Source organism: Sebastes umbrosus, chromosome 4, assembly GCF_015220745.1.
Source record: "Sebastes umbrosus isolate fSebUmb1 chromosome 4, fSebUmb1.pri, whole genome shotgun sequence".
NCBI classification, from domain to species: Eukaryota; Metazoa; Chordata; class Actinopteri; order Perciformes; family Sebastidae; genus Sebastes; species Sebastes umbrosus.
Genome location: NC_051272.1, coordinates 607,239 through 627,785, shown reverse-complemented (window position 1 = coordinate 627,785; position 20,547 = coordinate 607,239). Strand labels below are relative to the sequence as shown.

At 45.2% G+C, this 20,547-nt stretch overlaps 1 protein-coding gene across 4 annotated transcripts; it reads right to left on the bottom strand.

Annotated features, from left to right (window-relative positions):
* Window positions 1-7,302: 7,302 nt before the first annotated feature.
* Window positions 7,303-18,894, bottom strand: LOC119487413 (S-adenosylhomocysteine hydrolase-like protein 1). 4 transcript variants are annotated; one of them, XM_037768278.1, is made up of 17 exons: window positions 18,467-18,891; window positions 13,248-13,359; window positions 12,609-12,746; window positions 12,374-12,474; window positions 12,084-12,186; window positions 11,357-11,451; window positions 10,560-10,666; window positions 10,345-10,461; window positions 10,208-10,271; window positions 10,031-10,119; window positions 9,799-9,869; window positions 9,376-9,470; window positions 9,147-9,245; window positions 8,189-8,257; window positions 8,015-8,093; window positions 7,799-7,919; window positions 7,303-7,718 (listed from the first exon to the last, which is right to left on the bottom strand). In XM_037768278.1, exons 1-17 carry the CDS (start codon window positions 18,737-18,739, stop codon window positions 7,712-7,714), a joined length of 1,740 nt encoding a protein of 579 aa, XP_037624206.1. In that variant the 5' UTR covers window positions 18,740-18,891; the 3' UTR covers window positions 7,303-7,711. The 4 variants fall into 4 exon arrangements, with proteins under 4 accessions (XP_037624206.1, XP_037624208.1, XP_037624207.1 ...); XM_037768280.1 differs by lacking the exon at window positions 18,467-18,891 and adding an exon at window positions 16,465-16,584; XM_037768279.1 differs by lacking the exon at window positions 7,303-7,718 and having other exon boundaries at window positions 7,795-7,919; window positions 18,467-18,894.
* Window positions 18,895-20,547: the final 1,653 nt, after the last annotated feature.

The following is a 20,547-nucleotide window of genomic DNA, read 5'->3' as shown; positions in this document are numbered from 1 at the left end:
AGACCTGCTCCTCCAGTCCACCGGCAGTCCACCGGCAGCATGACGGACACGTCCCAAAAGATAGAACAATAATCCTATATGACTTATATTTTAGAAGGAAATTATACTTGCTCATTTCTGTGAAGATTTCCTTAAAGAAGCTGGGTGACTAGAAGCACCACTACAGGCCTGTCTGTCTGCCTGCCTGTCTGTCTGTCTCAGTAGCAGATGGCTGGATTTACTCCCCATCCTGTGGTAGATGAGGGAAAGACGCTCAGGACCGTAAAGACGAGACTCCCCAAACTTTAAAGAGGTCAGCAGAAGTCTTACAGGCAGACGTGCTAATGGAACCTGAGCAGGAAGTTAGTTTGTAGGAGAAGATGTTGGCAGATGTAAAGTTGGACAGCACTGATATCTCCTCCTGTTCTGTGTATGGCACTGGTAGAATTCACTGTCAAAGCACACTATCAGTGAATTACCATAGGGCCATAAACAGAGTAGAGACAGAACCACACTGCGTCCGTGTCCCCGTCCGTCTGCCGTTAACCGAGGGACAGTTCTTATCTTCTTGGCCCGTTTTGGCACTAGCACATTTTTGCTTTGTTTCTGGTTGTTTGAGCAATCATGTATGGTGCCAATATGGGACGAGACAGACGCTCAGCTGGGCAGAAACGTTCTGGCATCTTTCTGTGAGAGAGAAACAGAGAGAGAGAGGAGAGACGGAGGATGAACTATGGATCTGATCGATCGTCATGCCGTCCCTCTCAGATATCACTGGTTACCATGGAGCTCCGTCTCTGAGACGTTGTAACCTGACCCCCAACTCGTCCCTCAGATCCGGTGGCCGTGACGGGTGCACTCTCCCACAGTGTTTGGCAATGGTAGAACTCACTCTGGTGGGCTGGAAGGATCCGGTGGTTCTAGACTTGCCAACAACTGGACTGAGAGCTTTAACCTGCCGTCCACCGACACCGGGACCCGTCACAGGAAGAGGACGGTTTAGGGTCAGGTTTAGGGTGAGGGCGTGGGTGTTGGGGTGTTGGATGTGTGAGTGACTGCAGGCGGAGCAGAGAGGGGTTAAAACTGACCATCCCCCCTGAGCGTTCCTGCAGTCTCAGAACACGAGAAACTCTGCAAGTTCACCGAGAACACGCACGGAACGAGAACGGAGAACGAACACGGAACGACGTTCAACACTAGAACCAGTATAAGTCTGCTGGTCTGGAGAGCATCCGGAGACATTATAAACCCCCCTCAGATGTATGGAGGCCCCATCGGGGTCGTCTTGGCCACTCAGCTGATCATGACATCAAAGTGTGATCTTCATACTGAAGGTACGACCCGAAGGATTCGTTTAACTATCGAGCCATAAACCCGTAAATCAATCCACAGGCCATTAAGCACCGAGGTGACTATTATCTGCCCCGATCAATAAATCAATAAATCAATAAATCAATGGTGTTCATACGTTTGGCTGTGAAACTAGAAGCTGAAGGCCGGTAGTGGTAAATCCTCGGTGTTGGTGTTGGTGTCAGCAGCAGCAGCGGCGGCGGCGGCGGCGGTGACGACGGTTAGCCAGTTTAAGGTGCAACCGGATTCTGTCATGAAAGGTCTGAGATGAGGTTCATCATCAGTGATGTTAGAGCTGCGTCTAACTATGAAACCCCCACAGCACTTTGGTGATACATCAACATAATGTTTGTCATTCAGCTACCACAGATTACACCGAGGAATCTCACCGAGGCTACATCACCAGGGTTTTTTCTGGGAGTTTGAGCGGTTTCACCGACCTGAGGAGGAGTTTATATTCTACAGTTACATGTTGACTTTTCTAACCTGATTCAGATTCTTTATAAAGTCACGTGTCTTAAATTCAGACTGTTTGAGGCCTAAAAATTATTTTTAAAAAAAGGGATTTTCCTGGTATTGTGGGGAAATCGTTGAAACTGATTTTAGGGTATTGAGAGAAAATAAAAAATCAATTTAGAAAATTCATAAAAAAGTAAAATAAAAAATCCTGCGCTGGAGGTTTATTACACGTTTTAGTTCAAGATGTCATGGGTTCCAAAGGTGCAAATATTTCTGTCAGAATTACAGTAAAATGATGCACTAAAAAGATGTGCAATTTGTCTTTAAAGTTGTTTCTTAGATTTGAGTATTCACTTGATAGAAAGCTGAACTGAAGCAGGGAGCCGGTAGAACTTCAGTTAAAGGTGTTATTAAGTTTTAAAGTATGAAATAATGGGGAGTAATGGAGGATAGGTGGAGAGAAAGATGAACATATCTCTGTAGTCCGGTGATCAGATATAATGTTGATCATGTTTCATATCAGCGCTGTGAGTCCATTACGGCCGCCTGCAGAGGATGTGAGGTTAAGTGGTGCCAGCGAAGGAGGAGGAGGCCGACCCGCTGACAGCTGGTACCGGTGATTAGTAGCATGGAGGGATGCAGGGAAGGCATCAAAGCTCTTTAGGGAGAATCCCTCACACACACACACACACACACACACACACACACACACACACTGAAGCCTGATGCACAACTTCCTGGTTACTAAAACCGCCTTTAAACTGAGCAGCTTCTAAAGCGTGTTATAGGCTGCACGGACCATCTGTCAATCTCAGATACATCAGCAACCAATGGATTATCAGCACACACACAAGCGCACACGCACACGCACACGCACACGCACACGCACACACACACACACACACACACACACACACACACACACACGCACACACACACACACACACACACACACACACACACACACACACACACACACACACACATGCACACACACGTGCACACACACCCTGTGTCTATGGCAGGGGTCAGCAACCTTTACTATCTAAAGAGACATTTTAGGCAAAGAAAAAATAAAAAATCTGTCTGGAGCATTAAAACGTGATCATTGTGATGAAGGTAACACAGCTTATAGTCTAAGTATATAGTATATGAGTCTAATGCAGTGAGGGCCAAAGAGACAATGTACTACGGAGTATTAGGGCCACATTGAGGGAAAAACATCTGAGATTTACACAATAAAGTCATAACTTTTTTTTTTTTTTTAAAGTTATTTTTTGGGGGCATTTTTCCATTTTTATTGAGGACAGTGGATAGAGTCTTGGAAGGGGGGAGAGAGAGAGTGGATGCGGAAAGGGCCACAGGCCGGATTCGAACCCGGGCCGCCGCGGTCAGGACCAAGCCTTAATACATGAGCGCCCGCTCTACCAACTGAGCTAACCCAGGCACCCAATAAAGTCATAACTTTACGAGAAAAAAAGAAAATAACACGTAAAATTACTACTTTAAAATATTATGACTTCATTCTCTAAATCTCAGATGTATTTTTTTCCTCAATGTGGCCCTAATACTCCGTCGTACTGTCGTACCATAGACCTACAACAATGATAAATAAAAATTAAAATGTAATCAAAGAACAGTTAATATAAATCCCCAGGGAGCCTCTGGAGAGGAGCTGGAGAGCTGCAGGTTGCTGACCTCTGTGATTATGGGATGTACTGGTAATTCAGCAGAATGAGTGGTGTCATTAGATTAGTTCGGGGTGTGGACGTCAGTGGATCTCCTCATTAATCTCTCACACTAATGAATGTTTAATTGTCTCAGCTGCTCTTCTGTTCTGTGTGTTTCTATAACTACCTGCTATATTATATTAAAAGTATTTTACATAAATCTGAACATTACTGAGTCCGTTTATTCAGCGTCTAGAAGATCAGCTCAGAGAACAACTGAAGAACGACTGGAGGAGCAAACTGGTTATTCATCGTCGCTGCAGTCAGACGTGCGTCAGGGGGATGAGAGACGTTTGAGGTAAACTAGTAGATTAATATGTCTCAGATATCAGAAAGAGGAAGGAGGAGGAGGAGGAGGAGGAGGAGGAGGAGAAGGAGAGGAGGAGGAGGAGGAGGCGGAGGAGGAGGAGAAGGAGAGGAGGAGGAGGAGGACAGGAGGAAGAGAGGAGGAGGAGAGGAGGAGGTGGAGGAGGAGAGGAGGAGAAGAGGAGGAGGAGGAGGAGTAGGAGAGGAAGAGGAGAAGGAGAGGAGGAGAGGAGGAGAGGAAGAGGAGGAGGAGGAGGAGGAGGAGGAGGAGGAAAGGAGGAGGTGGAGGAGGAGAGGAGGAGGAGACGAGGAGGAGGAGAGGAGGAGGAGGAAAAGGAGAGGAGGATGAGGAGGAGGAAGAGGAGGAGGAGAGGAGGAGGAGAGGAGGAGGAGGAGGAGGAGGAGAGGAGGAGGAGGAGAGGAGAAGGAGATTAATATGTCTCAGATATCAGAAAGAGGAAGGAGGAGGAGAAGAGGAGGAGGAGGAGGAGGAGGAGAGAAAGAGGAGAAGGAGAGGAGGAGGAGAGGAGGAGAGGAAGAGGAGGAGGAGGAGGAGGAGGAGGAGGTGGAGGAGGAGGAGGAGGAGGAGGAGGAGAGAAGGTGGAGGAGGAGAGGAGGAGGAGACGAGGAGGAGGAGAGGAGGAGGAAGAGGAGGAGGAGGAGGAAGAGGATGAGGAGGAGGAGGAAGAGGAGGAGGAGAGGAGGAGGAGGAGGAGGAGGAGGAGGAGGAGAGGAGGAGAGGAGAAGGAGATTAATATGTCTCAGATATCAGAAAGAGGAAGGAGGAGGAGAAGAGGAGGAGGAGAGCAAGAGGAGAAGGAGAGGAGGAGGAGGAGGAGAGGAAGAGGAGAAGGAGAGGAGGAGGAGGAGGAGGAGGAGAGGAGGTGGAGGAGGAGAGGAGGAGGAGACGAGGAGGAGGAGAGGAGGAGGAAGAGGAGGAGGAGGAGGAAGAGGAGGAGGAGAAGAGGAGGAAGAGGAGGAGGAGAGGAGGAGGAGGAGGGGAAAGGAGGAGGAGGAGGAGGAGGAGAGGAGGAAGAGGAGGAGGAAGAGGAGCAGGAGGAGGAGGAGGAGGAGGAGAGGAGGAGGAGGAGAGGAGGAGAGGAGAAGGAGGAGGAGCAGGAGGAGGAGGAGGAGAGGAGGAGGAGGAAGAGGAGGATTGGTTGGACTGGTGTTGCCCTCCTGCAGCCTCAGCAGCGACTGACCCAGAGAAACACAGAGTACAGTTCAGTAGGATGTTCAGCCAGGCCATGCTACACACACACACACACACACACACACACACACACACACACTGAGACACTCTGGATTACAGTAATCCAGGGACGGGGGGGTATTTATAGGACTTCATGATCAGAGACAGACAGGATGCAACAATCGAGGAAAACAGATAATGATTGTCGTCGAGCGGCTGGATTTATCTGGAACACAGTTAATTACGTCTAGAGCATCTAGTCCTGGGGTCAGAGGTCAGAGGTCAGCAACCTGAACTATCTAAAGAGACATTTAGGAAAAATAAAAATCTGTCTGGAGCCGCAAAACATGTGATCACTGTGATGAAGGTAACACAGTTTATAGTCTAAGTATATAGTATATGAGTCTAATGCAGTGAGGGCCAAAGAGACAATGTACTACGGAGTATTAGGACCACATTGAGGGAAAAAACATCTGAGATTTACACAATAAAGTCAGAATATTACGAGATTAAAAAGAAAATAACACGTAAAATTACTACTTAATAATATTATGACTTATTCTCTAAATCTCAGATTTATTTTTTTCCTCAATGTGGCCCTAATACTCCGTCGTACCGTCGTACCATAGACCTACAACAATGATAAATCAAAATGTAAATGTAAACAAAGAACAGTTATTATATAAATCCCCAGGGAGCCACTGGAGAGGAGCTGAAGAGACGCAGGTTGCTCTGGAGCTGCAGGTTGCAGACCCCTGGTTGTAACCCCTTGAGTTTATCATCCTCTTTAAAAGAAGAGAAGAGAGAAGAGGTGTATTTGAGGGTTGCAGGTTGGTGATTACTGTCGGTCAAACTGAAGCATCATTCAGTTTATTATTTACTGTGATTCACCTGCTGGGACTCGTTGACATGTCCTCTGTGAAAAAGACCGACTGTGTTGAAGTGAGTCGACCTCGTCACCCTGCAGATTATCTCCAGGACAGTTACACACACACACACACACACACACTGTCCATCTGCCGTTGGTTTTATCTTAATGCCGAGCAGCAAACTCTTAGATGAGGATGAGGAGTGTCTGCTTGAGGAGCTTCATTCAGAATATACTGATGCTGAATATTTTAACAGGATAAACAGAAGTTCTGCTCGTTGAGAGTTTCACTCAAAGATAGAAGTGTTCTGACGCCCCCTGGTGGAGAAACAGGAAACAGTCACTCAGGAAACTGCAGTCTTTGCAGAGCTGCGTCCAACCAGCAGGTCCATCTGCTCAGTTCACCGTTCATCCATTCATTGTTTGTTGAGAACAATTTAATAGTTTAATAGGAATCTATGAGGATACACCTGTATATGACATTAAAGCCTCTGAACAGCCACACAGGTGTCTTCAGTTCTTCTGGCTGATTAGACCTCTGCTCAGGTTGGAGGGAGGTGGAGCTTTTGGTGAGAGTTCATTGGGCCATAAATCCTCATCTACCAATAAGAATGATAAAGGTGTAATTTGTCCCGCCCCCTAACAGGTGCAACGGAGCTAACAGACTCAGGAAGATGTCAATCAAAGAAGAGGTCTAATCAACATGATTAACTGGAAACACCTGTGTGTGTGTTCACAGGCCTTAAACAAAGTTAAATACTAAACTTTTCCTACAGTTGAGAGGCACGCATTTAAGATACCTTCCTATTTTTGTGAGACGGAGACGCAGAACAAAGTTTCAAAGGGACTGTATGTGACTTTATATACACATATAAATGGTGTTTTATTACCACTGTGTGAACAGGATGTAACCTAAAGAATGAGACCTTCGGGACTTTCTGTGTTTCCTCTCTCAGCCTGTAGACTGATTTTAATGTGATGAACCTGAAGGGTCCGTTTATACCGGGACAATCCAACGGATGTGACGTTGTGCACGCTCGAGAGTGCCTTTATTCTCAGGTTCGGTTAGAAATGGAGTCCATTAACGCCAATAAACGACCAGCCACCACCACGACTCAGGCTCCAACACAAACTCCACAGAAGCACAAAAAGACAAAGTTATATCTGGTGAAGCCGTCTGGTGAAACAGGACTGTGACCGACGTCGGGAGAAAACTGGGATCAACATCGACCGGGCCGTCGATTCATGGAGGGACCTTCGTCTGGTCAGCTAACGTTACTGCCAGGTATGTTAAATATAGAGTGATATTGTAGTTTTATAACTGTTATGATCTGATGCTATATAAAAATAAATAGAATTGTCAGAGGCTTCACTTAAAGTTAATATGAAGTTTAGTTAAATGTGGTATAAATCAGAACTATAGGGAATGAAACTATTTAATATGCACAGATGTGTTTCTCCTTCACTGATAATCAGATATTCAGTCTTACAGTCTACATGTGGTCATCTAAATATACCTCACTGTTTGCTGCTCCAATCAATAAGAAGTTATTATTTCAAGCAGAAAGATAAATAAATAACTCCCATTCAGCATTTTGTGTTTCTCTTCATTTTAACATTAAGTTTCAATTCAGAATTCACTGTGATTACATTCTGGATACTGCGAACACATAAATCAGATAGAACTGCACATAAACAGAACAATCAGTGAACAAAGGTTAAAGGTTGAAGTCTGTCTGAGTCTGCAGATGGAGACTGTAGAGGGCGTCAGTACTCCGTCTGCACGACTGTTTCTCCAACATCAAATCCAGCTTCATCTCCAGAGGATTAATACCTATTAAAAAAAACATTTCTGTTAAATACAAATCATATGTGCGTGTTGATTTAGTGTAAGAAAGCCACACCTGTCCTCACCTGTAGTAGTTGGGTTTGAAGGGTCCGTGTCGGCTGATGCCCAGGTACTTGGCCTGTTCATCAGTCAGGTCTGTCAGGTGAGCGTCAAACGTCGGCAGGTGAAGACCGGCCACATATTCATCTGGAATTATAAGAACAGAGGGTTTATTATGTCTGAATGAAATGAAAACCAATCCTGGTAATAACTGTTTTGGGATATATAAGCTGAGGACTCACCCATCTTCTTTGGCAGCAGGTAGACGTCCTGTTTGTAGCGTCCCTCTGGAGCGCTGTACAGCTCTATGAGAGCCAGAGCCTGACATATAAAACAGTGAACGTTATCATAACTAATATAGGTGACGACCACCAGCCTCAACGTGACAGAGCTACTTCCTGTTTATTACTTCATACCTGGGTTGTGGCGGTGATGGAGAGGACGAATGAGGGCACCGTGGAGCAGCTCAGATTCAGCAGACGGCCCTGAGACAAGATCAAAAAACTGAAGTGACAAACTTTGATGTGACGGCAGCCGCTGATGATAAACTAAAGACTTCTGGAAAGTTTATTATCTTAAAATAATTATGTAGAATAGTCCTGAAGTATCCCTCTATCTCTGCTGCTGCTGCTGCTGCTGCTGCTGCACACCTGATCACATTAAGAGCTGCATACTTTAACCAGTCTGAGGTAATCTCACTTCAGTCAGCCCAGGTTGGTCTAACTCCTTGTTATTTAGACATTTCTGTTGCACTTTAACCATCTCTGTTTCTTTAGCATGATTTCAACATAACAGAGGTGCAGGAATTTGATTATTATGCTGCATTGTGTCAGTTAAGGCTAACTGTTAAACATATATATATATATAACTAGTTAAACATTGATAAGAGAACATTTCAAGCTCCGAGTAAGGTTAGCTTCATTCAAATAAACGAAGAGTCACAGTCAGCATGGTGAGTATAATAATGTATAAAAGTCTCCATGAGTCTATGAGTATGTCTTTTCTCAGTTTTTATAAAAAGTTATTTTAGCTTGATGCTGTGTGAGATCAGTGAAGAAGTAAAGGGAGAATAAAAACAATGCTCCTCCAGGTACAATACATCAACCTAACTGTGAGCATTAAAAACAGCTGCTGTTGCTATCAGCTGTAATCATTTAAGTCAATATTTCATGTCATGTTAGTGGCCGTGTAGTAAACAGGAGAATGTGCAGGACGCCAGTGATGAGGGCAGCAGCAGCTCATCCAGCGAGGTCAAGAGGTCTCAAGAGCTCAGATCAGAGCACACAGACTTCACAATAAACAGGTTTCTGTCTGTACATTATCCCACAGTGCAAATATTAATAATAATAATAATAATAATAAGAGTATCATCACCTCAGCCAGCAGGACGATTCTCCTTCCATCAGGCCAGATAACATGATCCACCTGAGGCCGCACACGCTGCCACCTCAGCTCTGCTGTCCGCAGACTCACCTGAGGAGAAAGGATATACATTTAACACACACACACACGCACACACACACACACACACACACACAAACACTACAGTATACAGGTTTACACACACACTTAAAAGCATGCACACACACAGTTCCTACCATACCAGGTCTATTTCCGTGCTGGAGTGTCCCATGTTGCAGACGATGCAGCCGTTTTTCATCCTGTCCAGATGTTCCCGTCCCACCACCAGTTTATTGCCTTCAGAGAAAACAGAGATGAAGCAAACTGTTATTGATATTCTTGATAAGAGCTGTTCCTTTTAGCTTTCCCCTAGGGTTTTATAATTACTATGATTTCATAGTATTTTTAGTTGCTTTTAACGTCATTAAGTCATTTGTCTATAACTGTATTCGTCCTATTTTAATAATCATAGGTTTCTTGTGTAAATTGTCTTAACGTTGTCTGTGATTGCTTTGCCCTTGTTGTGAAGCACCTTGAGATTTCGCTGTATTTTAAAGTGTGCTATATAAATTAAATTCATTATTAATATTTAATCTTAATGACTTCATAGAGGACAGCGGGTTACCTGTGCATGTGATGACCATGTCCACCTGTCTGACCACTTCACTCAGTTTAATCACTCTGAAGCCGTCCATGCTGAGAGGACGAGAGAGAAGAGAGTCACACTTTAAATAAATAAATATACATATATATATATATATATATATATGTCCTGATGTTTTGCTCCAACGTGCCACTGAAAGAGTGTAACACACTTCACATCTGTGCTGATAAAAGCTTCCTCCTTTCATTCCTACCAGGCCTGAAGGGCACAGATGGGATCCACTTCTGTGACGTATACGACGGCACCCAGCGCCTTCAGGGCTGAACAGCAACCTTTACCAACCTGCAAGAAGAGAGAAAGCAGCGGAGCCGCTGAAATGTACGTCACACGTGCACAGCAACACTGGGAACATCCATTGTTTGTTACTGACCTCTCCGTAACCGCACACCACCGCCTGTTTCCCTCCAAACATGACGTCAGTGGTTCTCTTCAACCTGACAGAGGAGTTGAACACAGTCAGGCTGTTGCTCTGTACTCTAACATACTTTAACATTCATGATCCGTTACCCGTCCAGGATGGACTCCTTGCAGCAGTAAAGGTTGTCAAATTTCTGCTTGGTCACCGAGTCGTTAACGTTCATGGCCGGGACGCACAGCCGGCCGGCCTTCGACAGCTGGTATAACCTGAAACACCAGCGGGGTGGGACGGGGCACACATACGAGGTTGAGAGGGACTTTGTGAAGTTGTAGGAAACATCATTCAAGTTTTGTGTGAAACGAACCGATAGATGCCGGTAACACTTTCCTCCACGATGCCTTTGAGGTTTTTGAACAGGCTCGGGTGCTTCTTATAGATCCAGTGGGTCAGGTCGCCGCCGTCATCCAGAATCTGTGAAAAGAACAAGCTGTCAATGCAACCTTTCAGACTGTGGTAGTTAAACACAGTCATTAAAGAGTTCACAGGTCACATCCATCCATGCAGATCCATCCACTATGCTGGTTCAGTGTGTTAAATGAAATCTGGTCTGTGGTGCTCAAAGTGTTGAAACGTTGACTTATTTACTAGAAATCCACATTTCTTAAAATATTTATTTTATATTATATTCAGAACGAAACCTTAGTATTCAATTTTGCAAATGTTATTTTGCTGGATGTCACATAATATTTGTATTTATCTGTAGAGAAAGAAAATAAAACAGTTTTTGTCTAATAAGTAATGAAGCAGAGTTAAATAAGAAAATAGCAAAATAATGTGGATGGACAGGAAGGTGATCCAAATTATTAAAACAAAGGAAGGAAATATATTAAAAAGCCTTTATTATAGTGGCTAAATCATAAAAAAACAAAAAAACATGTTGCGACAAAAATTAAAGCAAAATAATTTAACATAACTTTAACACCAAAAAGATCCAAAACTGAGAAAAGTGTGATTGCATTTATTGTGATAATTAGACAAAATACATATGTAGTAATAATAATAATAATAATAATAATAATAGCATCCTTGAGAACTTGTTGATTTTATTTTAATTATCAAGCACCACTTAAAATGAGTTCTGATTCCTGTTGGATACTGTACCATGTTGGGCTGCCAGCTCTCAGCACCGACACATCGGTCAATACACCACCAGAAGTCCTCCTCGGATTCTCCTCGCCACGCAAACACTGAGGTGCCTGAGACAAAGAGCAGGTGAGATGATTAAAGGTTGGAGGAGCAGGTTGGAGGAGCAGGTGGAGGAGCAGGTAGAGGAGCAGGTGGAGGAGCAGGTAGAGGAGCAGGTGGAGGAGCAGGTGGAGGAGCAGGTAGAGGAGCAGGTGGAGGAGCAGGTAGAGGAGCAGGTTGGAGGAGCAGGTGGAGGAGGAGGTGAAGGAGCAGGTAGAGGAGCAGGTGGAGGAGCAGGTGATATGATTAAAGGTTTGAGGAGCAGGTAGAGGAGCAGGTAGAGGAGCAGGCGGAGGAGCAGGTAGAGGAGCAGGTGGAGGAGCAGGTAGAGGAGCAGGTGGAGGAGCAGGTGATATGATTAAAGGTTTGAGGAGCAGGTAGAGGAGCAGGTAGAGGAGCAGGTGGAGGAGCAGGTGATATGATTAAAGGTTTGAGGAGCAGGTAGAGGAGCAGGTAGAGGAGCAGGTGGAGGAGCAGGTAGAGGAGCAGGTGGAGGAGCAGGTAGAGGAGTAGGTGGAGGAGCAGGTGATATGATTCAAGGTTGGAGGAGCAGGTGATGTGCTTAAAGGTTAGAGGAGCAGGTGGAGGAGCAGGTGATATGATTAAAGGTTGGAGGAGCAGGTGGAGGAGCAGATGCCCGTACCTCCTTCAGCCAGAGCGGCAGCCACAGCATTCTGGGTGGAGAAGATGTTGCAGGCCGCCCAGCGACACTGAGCCCCCAACACAGACAGAGTCTCAATCAACACCTGGAAGAGAAGAGACCTTCAGTCAGTCTTTATTAGAATCTCATTATTACTAATGCAGATATGAGAAGAATAAGAGAACCAGGCTGTGGCGTTACACCAGGCCGTGGCGTTGCACCAGGCCGTGGCGTTACACCAGGCCGTGGCGTTGCACCAGGCCGTGGCGTGGCACTCGGTGTGTTGAACTGACCGCTGTCTGTGCAGTGACGTGTGTGCATCCCACCACTTTAGCTCCAGCCAGAGGTTTCTCCTCACCGGCTCTGTTCCTCAGGACCATCAGCGCTGGCATCTCTAAATATCACAGACAGAGACAGAGACACATTTAGTTGATTATGGCTTCATAATCTCTTCTTCTTGTGTGGTGCTAAATACATTTATTTTGTCATTATCACTTGTGAGGACGTAAACGGACTCTTCGTCTCTACCTCGCTGTGCGATTAATATTTCTTTGCGTCCAAATTCAGCCTGTTTGATGTTCTTGATGCAGAAGTCCGAGAGGCCCTCGGAGGTCCTCTGAGACCTATCTCTGGGAGAGGACTCATCGTCGGAGCTCTCACTGCACACTGCAACACACAGATTAAACCATCAGCTGATGTGATGAGCAAACAGTTAAAGTCTGACGGAGTAACACAGAGACACGGGAACAGCTGAAAAGTTCTGAATGGTCTCTGGTTTTCCAGCCTTAGTTGTTGTGTGTTTTGGAGTCAGACTGCAGCTAGGTGAGTCTTTTGAAGTGTGTATAAACCGTGGATGTGATTGACACGTTGGAGAAAAGGCTCACGGAGCCGATTAGGACCAAATTAAAGAGACTTAATTCTTCTGAAGACTTTTTTCCTTTTAATTAAGGTTTAGCTGAAGCAGAACGCACCGAGGCTAATCCGGTAGTTCTCCAGAACCAGCTCCGTTTATTTATCAGAGACATGTGATCAGACTTAAGAGCGTCTGTGTGTGTGTGTGTGTGTGTGTGTGCGTGTGTGTGAGTGAGTGCGTGTATGTGTGTGTGTGTGTGTGTGTGTGTGTGTGTGTGTGTGTGTGTGTGTGTGTGTGTTGTGATGTCTCTGTACCTGAGCTGTAGCTGTCTGCAGACGACTGTGAGATGGAGCGAGACAGAGAGCGTCGACCGGTGTTGGTGGGACGTTTGTTGAACTCTTGCTTCTGGTCGGTGAACTGAATTTGCTGTGGAGCCAAAAAAAAGAGACACAAACAGACAAAATCTATATCTGATATAGTCTCCTCAACTTCATGCTTGAAACAGACAGACCTGATGCATCATGATACACATAAAGCACAGAGTACCACCTCTCTGCTCACAGCCTACATCACTACTACAGATCTCCTTCTCGTCTCCTGACTCGTCCCTGTCTCTGCTGTCTGTCTCACCGTCCAGTGTGGCTCTCTGAAGGCCGGGCCGCTGCCACACGAGTCCCACTCGTCCACGTCCATCTCCTCCCTGGCTGCTCGCCTGACTCTGCTGCCTGAGCTTCAAGTCCAGCTCCAGAACAACCCAGACACACCCCCCCTCACTGACCCCACCTCCAGAGGTATGTAGTACAGAGTCTTTGGAGCTTTAGGTTTGATGGGATTGTTTAGTTGGCAGCTCTGCATGTGGAACCACAGTATTCTGCATGTGTGTTATACTCATGCACACTGCTGGAGCAAATCTTTATTTAAGCATGGGGGCACTCCACCGGTTTCACACTTACGGGTCAGTTTACAACAGTTAGTTAGTTGGCTTTAGTTACAACATGGCTGAGGCCAGTTAGGTCTAATGAAAGATGCTATGAAATTGCATTCTGAATCAGTATGTCAGATTTTGATCTTCTTTATGCCGAGGCGTAATGTCTTCGGGTTGTCCGTCCTTCCCGTTCTCATGACTGTGATATCTCAGGAACGCCTGACATTTGGCACAAACATCCGCTTGGACCTGAGGATGAACTGATTTGATTTTGGAGGTCAAAGGTCAGGTTTTTGGTCTGCTCCTCACTGTGTGTTCTGACACCTTTCTATCAGAACCAGCATTAACTCTTTCAGCAGTTTGAGCTCCAGTAGCTCTTCTATTGGATCAGACAACACGGGCCAGCCTTCGCTCTCCACGTGCATCAATGAGCCTCGGGTCTGACCCTGTCACCGGTTCACCGGTTCTCCTTCCTTGGACCACTTTTGGTAGGTCCTGACCACTGCAGACCGGGAACATCCCACAAGAGCTGCAGTTCTGGAGATGCTCTGACCCGGTCGTCTAGCCAGCACTATCTGGCCCTCGTCAAAGTCGCTCACATCTTTACGCTGGACCATTTCTTCTGCTTCCAACACAAAGTTCAAAATGTTCACTTGCTGTCTAATATATCCCCCCCCCCACTGCCAGGTGCCATGGTAACCAGATAATCAATGTTATTCCCTTCACCTGTCAGTGGTCTGAATGTTACGGCTGATCAGTGTATACTATAATATAATATTTATACTGTATAGTGTAGATATATATATATATATATATATACAGTATACCTATTGTACCTCAAGCAGCTGCTCGAAAAGTAAGAATGAAATAAACGTATAATATCTGTGTTTCCATGTGGTTATAAGTCTCCATATTCAACTGACAAGTCTTTTACTCATTAACTACATTCATCTCAGATGAATCGGAGGAAGGCGTCACAATCAGTCAGGATTAAGAGAGGCGAGTCCTCAAATCCTCGTTAGGAGCAATTAAACCTGAAGAGCTCCTGAACGTCTGTAACGAGGATCTCTGTGGGAGATTCTCAGCACTCAGATATCAATCAGCATTAGAACATATTTACAGTTACCTCCACTTTATCATGCAGCTTATGTTTCCAACATATTTCACATTAAGGTTTCAAGTAAAGACTGAATGGGTCCACTTTGCTGACCTGGTGGATTGAATCTGAAAATAATAATTTAAGACAAATCAATAATAGATAATATTCACATTCCTGCAGTTCTTCATGTTCAAAGACAGACTGGTCTAAGATCTAACTCTACTTGTGTTTTAAGTAATGATCTCTTGAATACAGCTTTCTCCAGCAGCAGCTTAATGTTTAACATAAAAGACATTACGCTGTGACTTGAGGTGATGTGAACGGTAACTTAATGATCACAAAACCGTTTCTTACAGGGCTCAGAAAACAGGTTTGGATCCAAGCCAGCTACTGTGAACGTACAATGAAAGCCCATAAAGATAATAATTAAAGTAGCTTTGGGTCTTAATGTGTAAAAAAAAAGTCTCCTTGGGAAACCATTTGTGCATCGATCTGTAACCTGAGAGAATCTAATTACCTTTTAAAAAAAATCAATCAATAAAACCTCAGTATATCCACAGTTTGAGTGATTAAAAACATCTATTAAAGGGTTTATTAAAGTGCTCCCATTAAACCAACTTAATGGTTACTTATCCACCATGAAGACCTGACTCGCTGTCATTAAAGGTTCTGTTTGTAACTTCCTACACGTATAAATCATTGCTGGTCGGTGTCCCATGCACGCTCGTGTGTGTCTCCGCTGTTCAGACTCAGACTCCAACACAAACTACAGTGAAGCACCAAAACCTCTTGGTTGTATCTAGTGAAGCTGTTAAACAGTGTTGGCCGCGGTCGGAGGACGCGGGGGAGACCGTAGCTTTGGTCTCCAGGACCGGAGTCTCTGCTCCTCTGCTCCTCTGCTCCTCTGCCTGCCTTCACTCACACACCACGCTCCTTCTCTCTCTCCACCTCTCACGTGCATGCTGCTCACTCCACACTGCAGAAGAGTTAGTTTAGCTCTGAGAATATCTAGTGAATGTTCAGTGGACGTTTGTGCAGAAATAACTGCTGCAGCTCCTCCAGACCAACAGAGGTTTCCCGTGTCTTGTGAAGTGACGGGGCTCCGCAGAGAGAAACGTTATCGTCTCCGACCAAAACTCCGGCGTCTCCCCCGTTCCCTCCGGCCGCGGTCGGGAGGCTGAGGCGGGAAAAGCCAACACTAGGATCAGCATTGATTCATGGAGAGACCTTTGTCTGGTCAGCTAACATTACTGCCAAGCAGCTGAAATATAGAGTGATATTGTGCTTTTAGCTGACGTGTGTCTCCTCACTGTGTTGAGCGATGCTCCTTCATGTCTATGTAGAGCGAGCACAAGCGCGAGCAACAGGACGCTGACTTTAGTTGACTTAACGGACACAGGTGAAGCTGTTAACAAGACATTTAGGATTCTTACAAACAGTCCCTTTAAAAGAAAACTCCAGAATAAAGAGAGTAACAGCAGCGCTTCTGAAACAGAATGAGCGATACCTTGATGTGGATGGACTGCACGGCCTCCTGGTCCTTGGTTTTACTGATGTTCACTAGACTGTACACCTTCTTCATGCTGGCAGAGCGTCTCTCACACTGACCTCAGTAACTCTGCAGAGCTGCAAGCTGATGCTGCTGAAGTGATCAGAGAGAGTGACGCTTTACGCCACACCTTCTACCCCCCCCCCCCCCCCCCCCGACAGGCCCAGGTGAGAGAGGTGGAGAGAAGACAGGGAGGAGAAGTAAAGGGAGTCTTTGTGAGGTTTACAGATTTGGAAGAACAGGTTAGAGATGAAGAGAGAGAGAGAGAGAGAGTTGTTAAGGAAACAGAAGCTCAGTGGAGTGTAATGTTACGTCAGGCCTCAGATGAATGTACAGTCTGTCCAGTAAAGTGCACTCTGCTCTCAGGGTATACATTAAATAGACAGCAGAGTGATGCACATACATGAACATACATTCAGTTTGTGAGTGAAAGAGAGAAAGAAGAGCGCAGCCGTGGCGACGGAGGAACCAGCAAAGTGAACAGTCTTATATGTCGTTGCATTCAGGGACACAGAAGGCAGCTTTTAAGTCAACAGACAATAGAGCTGCAGTGTTACTGAAAGTCTCTTAAAGGGGCGTTCCACTGATTTTACACATGCTGATCCGTTTACATGTCATGGAAAGTACAACGCAGTCTGTAAAAAACGTTGCATGATGTCTCCTGTGACTCTAGAGGAGCTTTCTCTCTGAAGTCAGGGTCTAAAGATGCCCGGCGATGTCATAATTACTCTTAAAAAACAGAAAATCTGTGTTGTGGAGTTTTTAGTGATGTGGATATTTACCAACCAGGAAGGGTCTGCTATCCTGTTGCATTATGGGAAATGTTGGATTCAGTGTTTTTTGGAACTTGATCTACACTAGTGGTTCCTTCAGACGTGGTCGGGTTCACCGTGTTCTCGAGATGAGTCCATATGAACTCCCCCCTCCTGTCGGATTCACGACCTCGTGAGTGGAAAGTTTCTGAAAGTTCACAGAGTTCACGAGATGTGACGTGTTTGCTGATGTGTTTGCTGACGTTGTCAGAAATAGCGGAGGACATGGAAGTTAATGTTTTGGTGCATAATAAGTTAATATATTGTAATTTGTAATTTTACACAATGTCTGAAGAAAATGTTGATATTCCCAACAGCCTCATCTTTTCCTCTGTCGTTACTCTGAGGTGTAAAATCAGCACACTTCCCCTTGAAATCTGCTCCGTCTGTTCAAAGAGACTAAATGAGTGAAATATACTGTATGTGCTGGTCAAACATTCAGAGAGGTCTGCATATGAAACCAAAATCATTAACAGCCTGAGTGTATGCACATTCACGCTTCCTGTGGAGTACGTTTACAGATGAACATACCATATATATATATATATACAGTATATATACACTCACCAGCCACTTTATTAGGCACACCTGTTCAATTGCTTGTTAACACAAATAGCTAATCAGCCAATCACATGGCAGCAACTCAATGCATTACGTCATCTAGACGTGGTGAAGACGACTTGCTGAAGTTCAAACCGAGCATCAGAATGGGGAAGAAAGGGGATTTAAGTGACTTTGAACGTGGCATGGTTGTTGGTGCCAGACGGGCTGGTCTGAGTATTAAACTGCTGATCTACTGGGATTTTCACGCACAACCATCTCTAGGGTTTACAGAGAATGGTCCCAACAAGAGAACAGATCCAGTGAGCGGGGGTTGTGTGGACGGAAATGCCTTGTTGATGTCAGAGGTCAGAGGAGAATGGGCAGAGTGGTTGGAGATGATAGAAAGGCAACAGTAACTCAAATAACCACTCGTTACAACCAAGGGATGCAGAATACCATCTCTGAACGCACAACACGTCCAACCTTGAAGCAGCAGAAGACCACCCGGTACTAGCAAGGTGTACCTAATAAAGTGGCCGGTGAGTGTATATATATATATATATAGATCTGGCCTGACATACGAGTACAGCAGCTTCCTTGCTCACCATGTCCGTCTTCAGAGCCTCCGTCACCAGCTCTCCTGTCTCAGACTCGGCCCGGTCTCTGTCCCGACCCTGCGGCGTCCTCCTGCTCTCTGCTGCCTTCAGCATCTGCAGCAGGTTGGGGCTGCATTTTACTGTCTGATGTCTGGTGCTCTCCTCCTCCTCCACCTCTCCTCCTCCATTCAGCACAGCTCCGTCCGCCGCATGCTCAGGATATCCATCAGGTAGCAGCTGGTCATCCCAGAGGGCTCCAGTCTGGTCCCTCTCCTGCTCCATGACTCCACTGGCAGCCGGTGATGAAGTGAATTAGATTCCTGCTCAGGTGATCTGACAGCTAGACCAGGTGACGGCTCGGCCATACCCTGCCCACATGTTTCCTCCTGCAGTCTGTTTACTCTAAACAGCAGCAGCTCTTGGCTCACTTTGTCTAAATGTAAAGTAGATGACCTGGATGCAGTGTGTACAGGCTAAACACTGATGTTAGCAGGAGACCTGGAAGTGAAACTCCATGTAGGTAGATGTCAACATGTGTCCTCTCATACAGTCCTTTGTACTGAAAGCTCTCCTGTTGATGGAGGAGCTCTTTCCCACTCCAGACCTGCAGGCAGTCAGACCTGCAGAGCCACTTCTTGTTTCTGTGTTGTCTTTGATAACATTGGCTCCAATCACAATGAGCACAAAGACATGAGAGGGAGGCGATGCCAACAGAGGGTTACCTTATAAACACACCGTCACGGTTCTGTGTTTACATTAAACCAAACCAGCATCAGTAGGGTCGCCATGGTGACCGACCGACCCCTCCCTTCACCTGTCTGTCGCCAGGCTGAAAGATGAGAGGCACACTGATATCCAAGTATCTCCAATAGACCGGCGTAGTTATCAGATATGAAACACATTATGTTAAGGTTTAGGTTCCTGTATGAGCGTTACAGTTTCCTCTCTGTGCTTCCCTCTCCAGCTGCAGTGACAGGATAACAACAAAAAGAGGTCATAACTTTAGATGATACCCACTAGATGTTTCCATCTCAGATCGCTGAACCTCAGATTAGCTTCAGATAAACTTTTGAATATTGAATTGACATTGCATTTGGAGGTGATCTCTTAAAGGAGCAGTGTGTAGGATCTGGTATCTACAGCAGGTAATTTCTGATTAATAAACAATTTCCGAGGACCACCTTCCCAAATAAATGACAAACTGTAACGGGGAGACTCGTGGGTACCCATAGAACCCATTTACATCCACATATCTGGAGGTCAGAGGTCAAGGGACCCCTTGGAAAATGGCCTTACCAGTTTTTCCTGGCCAAAATCTAGCGTAACTTTGGAGCGTTATTTAGCGCTCTTCCCAACAAGCTAGCATGACGCGGTTGGTACCGATGGATTCCTTCGGTTGTTTTAGTTTCATATGATACCAGTTTCCTTCCTCTAGCTCTAAAACTACAGCATCTAGCTGTGAGGTTGCAGATTGCAACCAACTGGAGCTTCTCCCGTGTGCCAGGCGTGTCGGAGAACTACGGTGTCTGACGTGAAAACTTGAGAACATGACGGTTCGTCTCTAGAGGTGTTTGGTTTGTCTGTTCCGGGCTTCCGTAGAAACATGAGAGGACCGGCTTGTAGATGTAAACAGCGATTCGTATTTTCAGGTGATTAAACACTAAAGAAAAATAATATTATTGTATCAGCTATTTATTTGTTGTTTTATTAATAATAAGTTTTATTGTTTGAGTTATTATTCTAGATGTTTATTTAGATTTGATTTTTGATAGTTATTTGTTTAGTTTAACTATTTTCTTGTTTAGTATTTTGTTCATGAATTTGGTAAAACTGTGGTCACCCGCGCTGATAGAGGTACTTTAGGTAGGACCAGCATGCACCTGGATGGGCTTGTGGTCCATGTTTTCTTTGTGATTTGTTTGTTTGCTGCTTTTTGTTTGTCTAAATAAATCATGAGAAACACGTTTTGCATGGACGATGGACTCTTTCTCCTGCGTAAACCACATACTGTACCCACGCTGCGTCACTGGCCTTTTTTATTTAACTTTGATTTTTGCGACAAATGCCCACTACCGATATATTATATTATA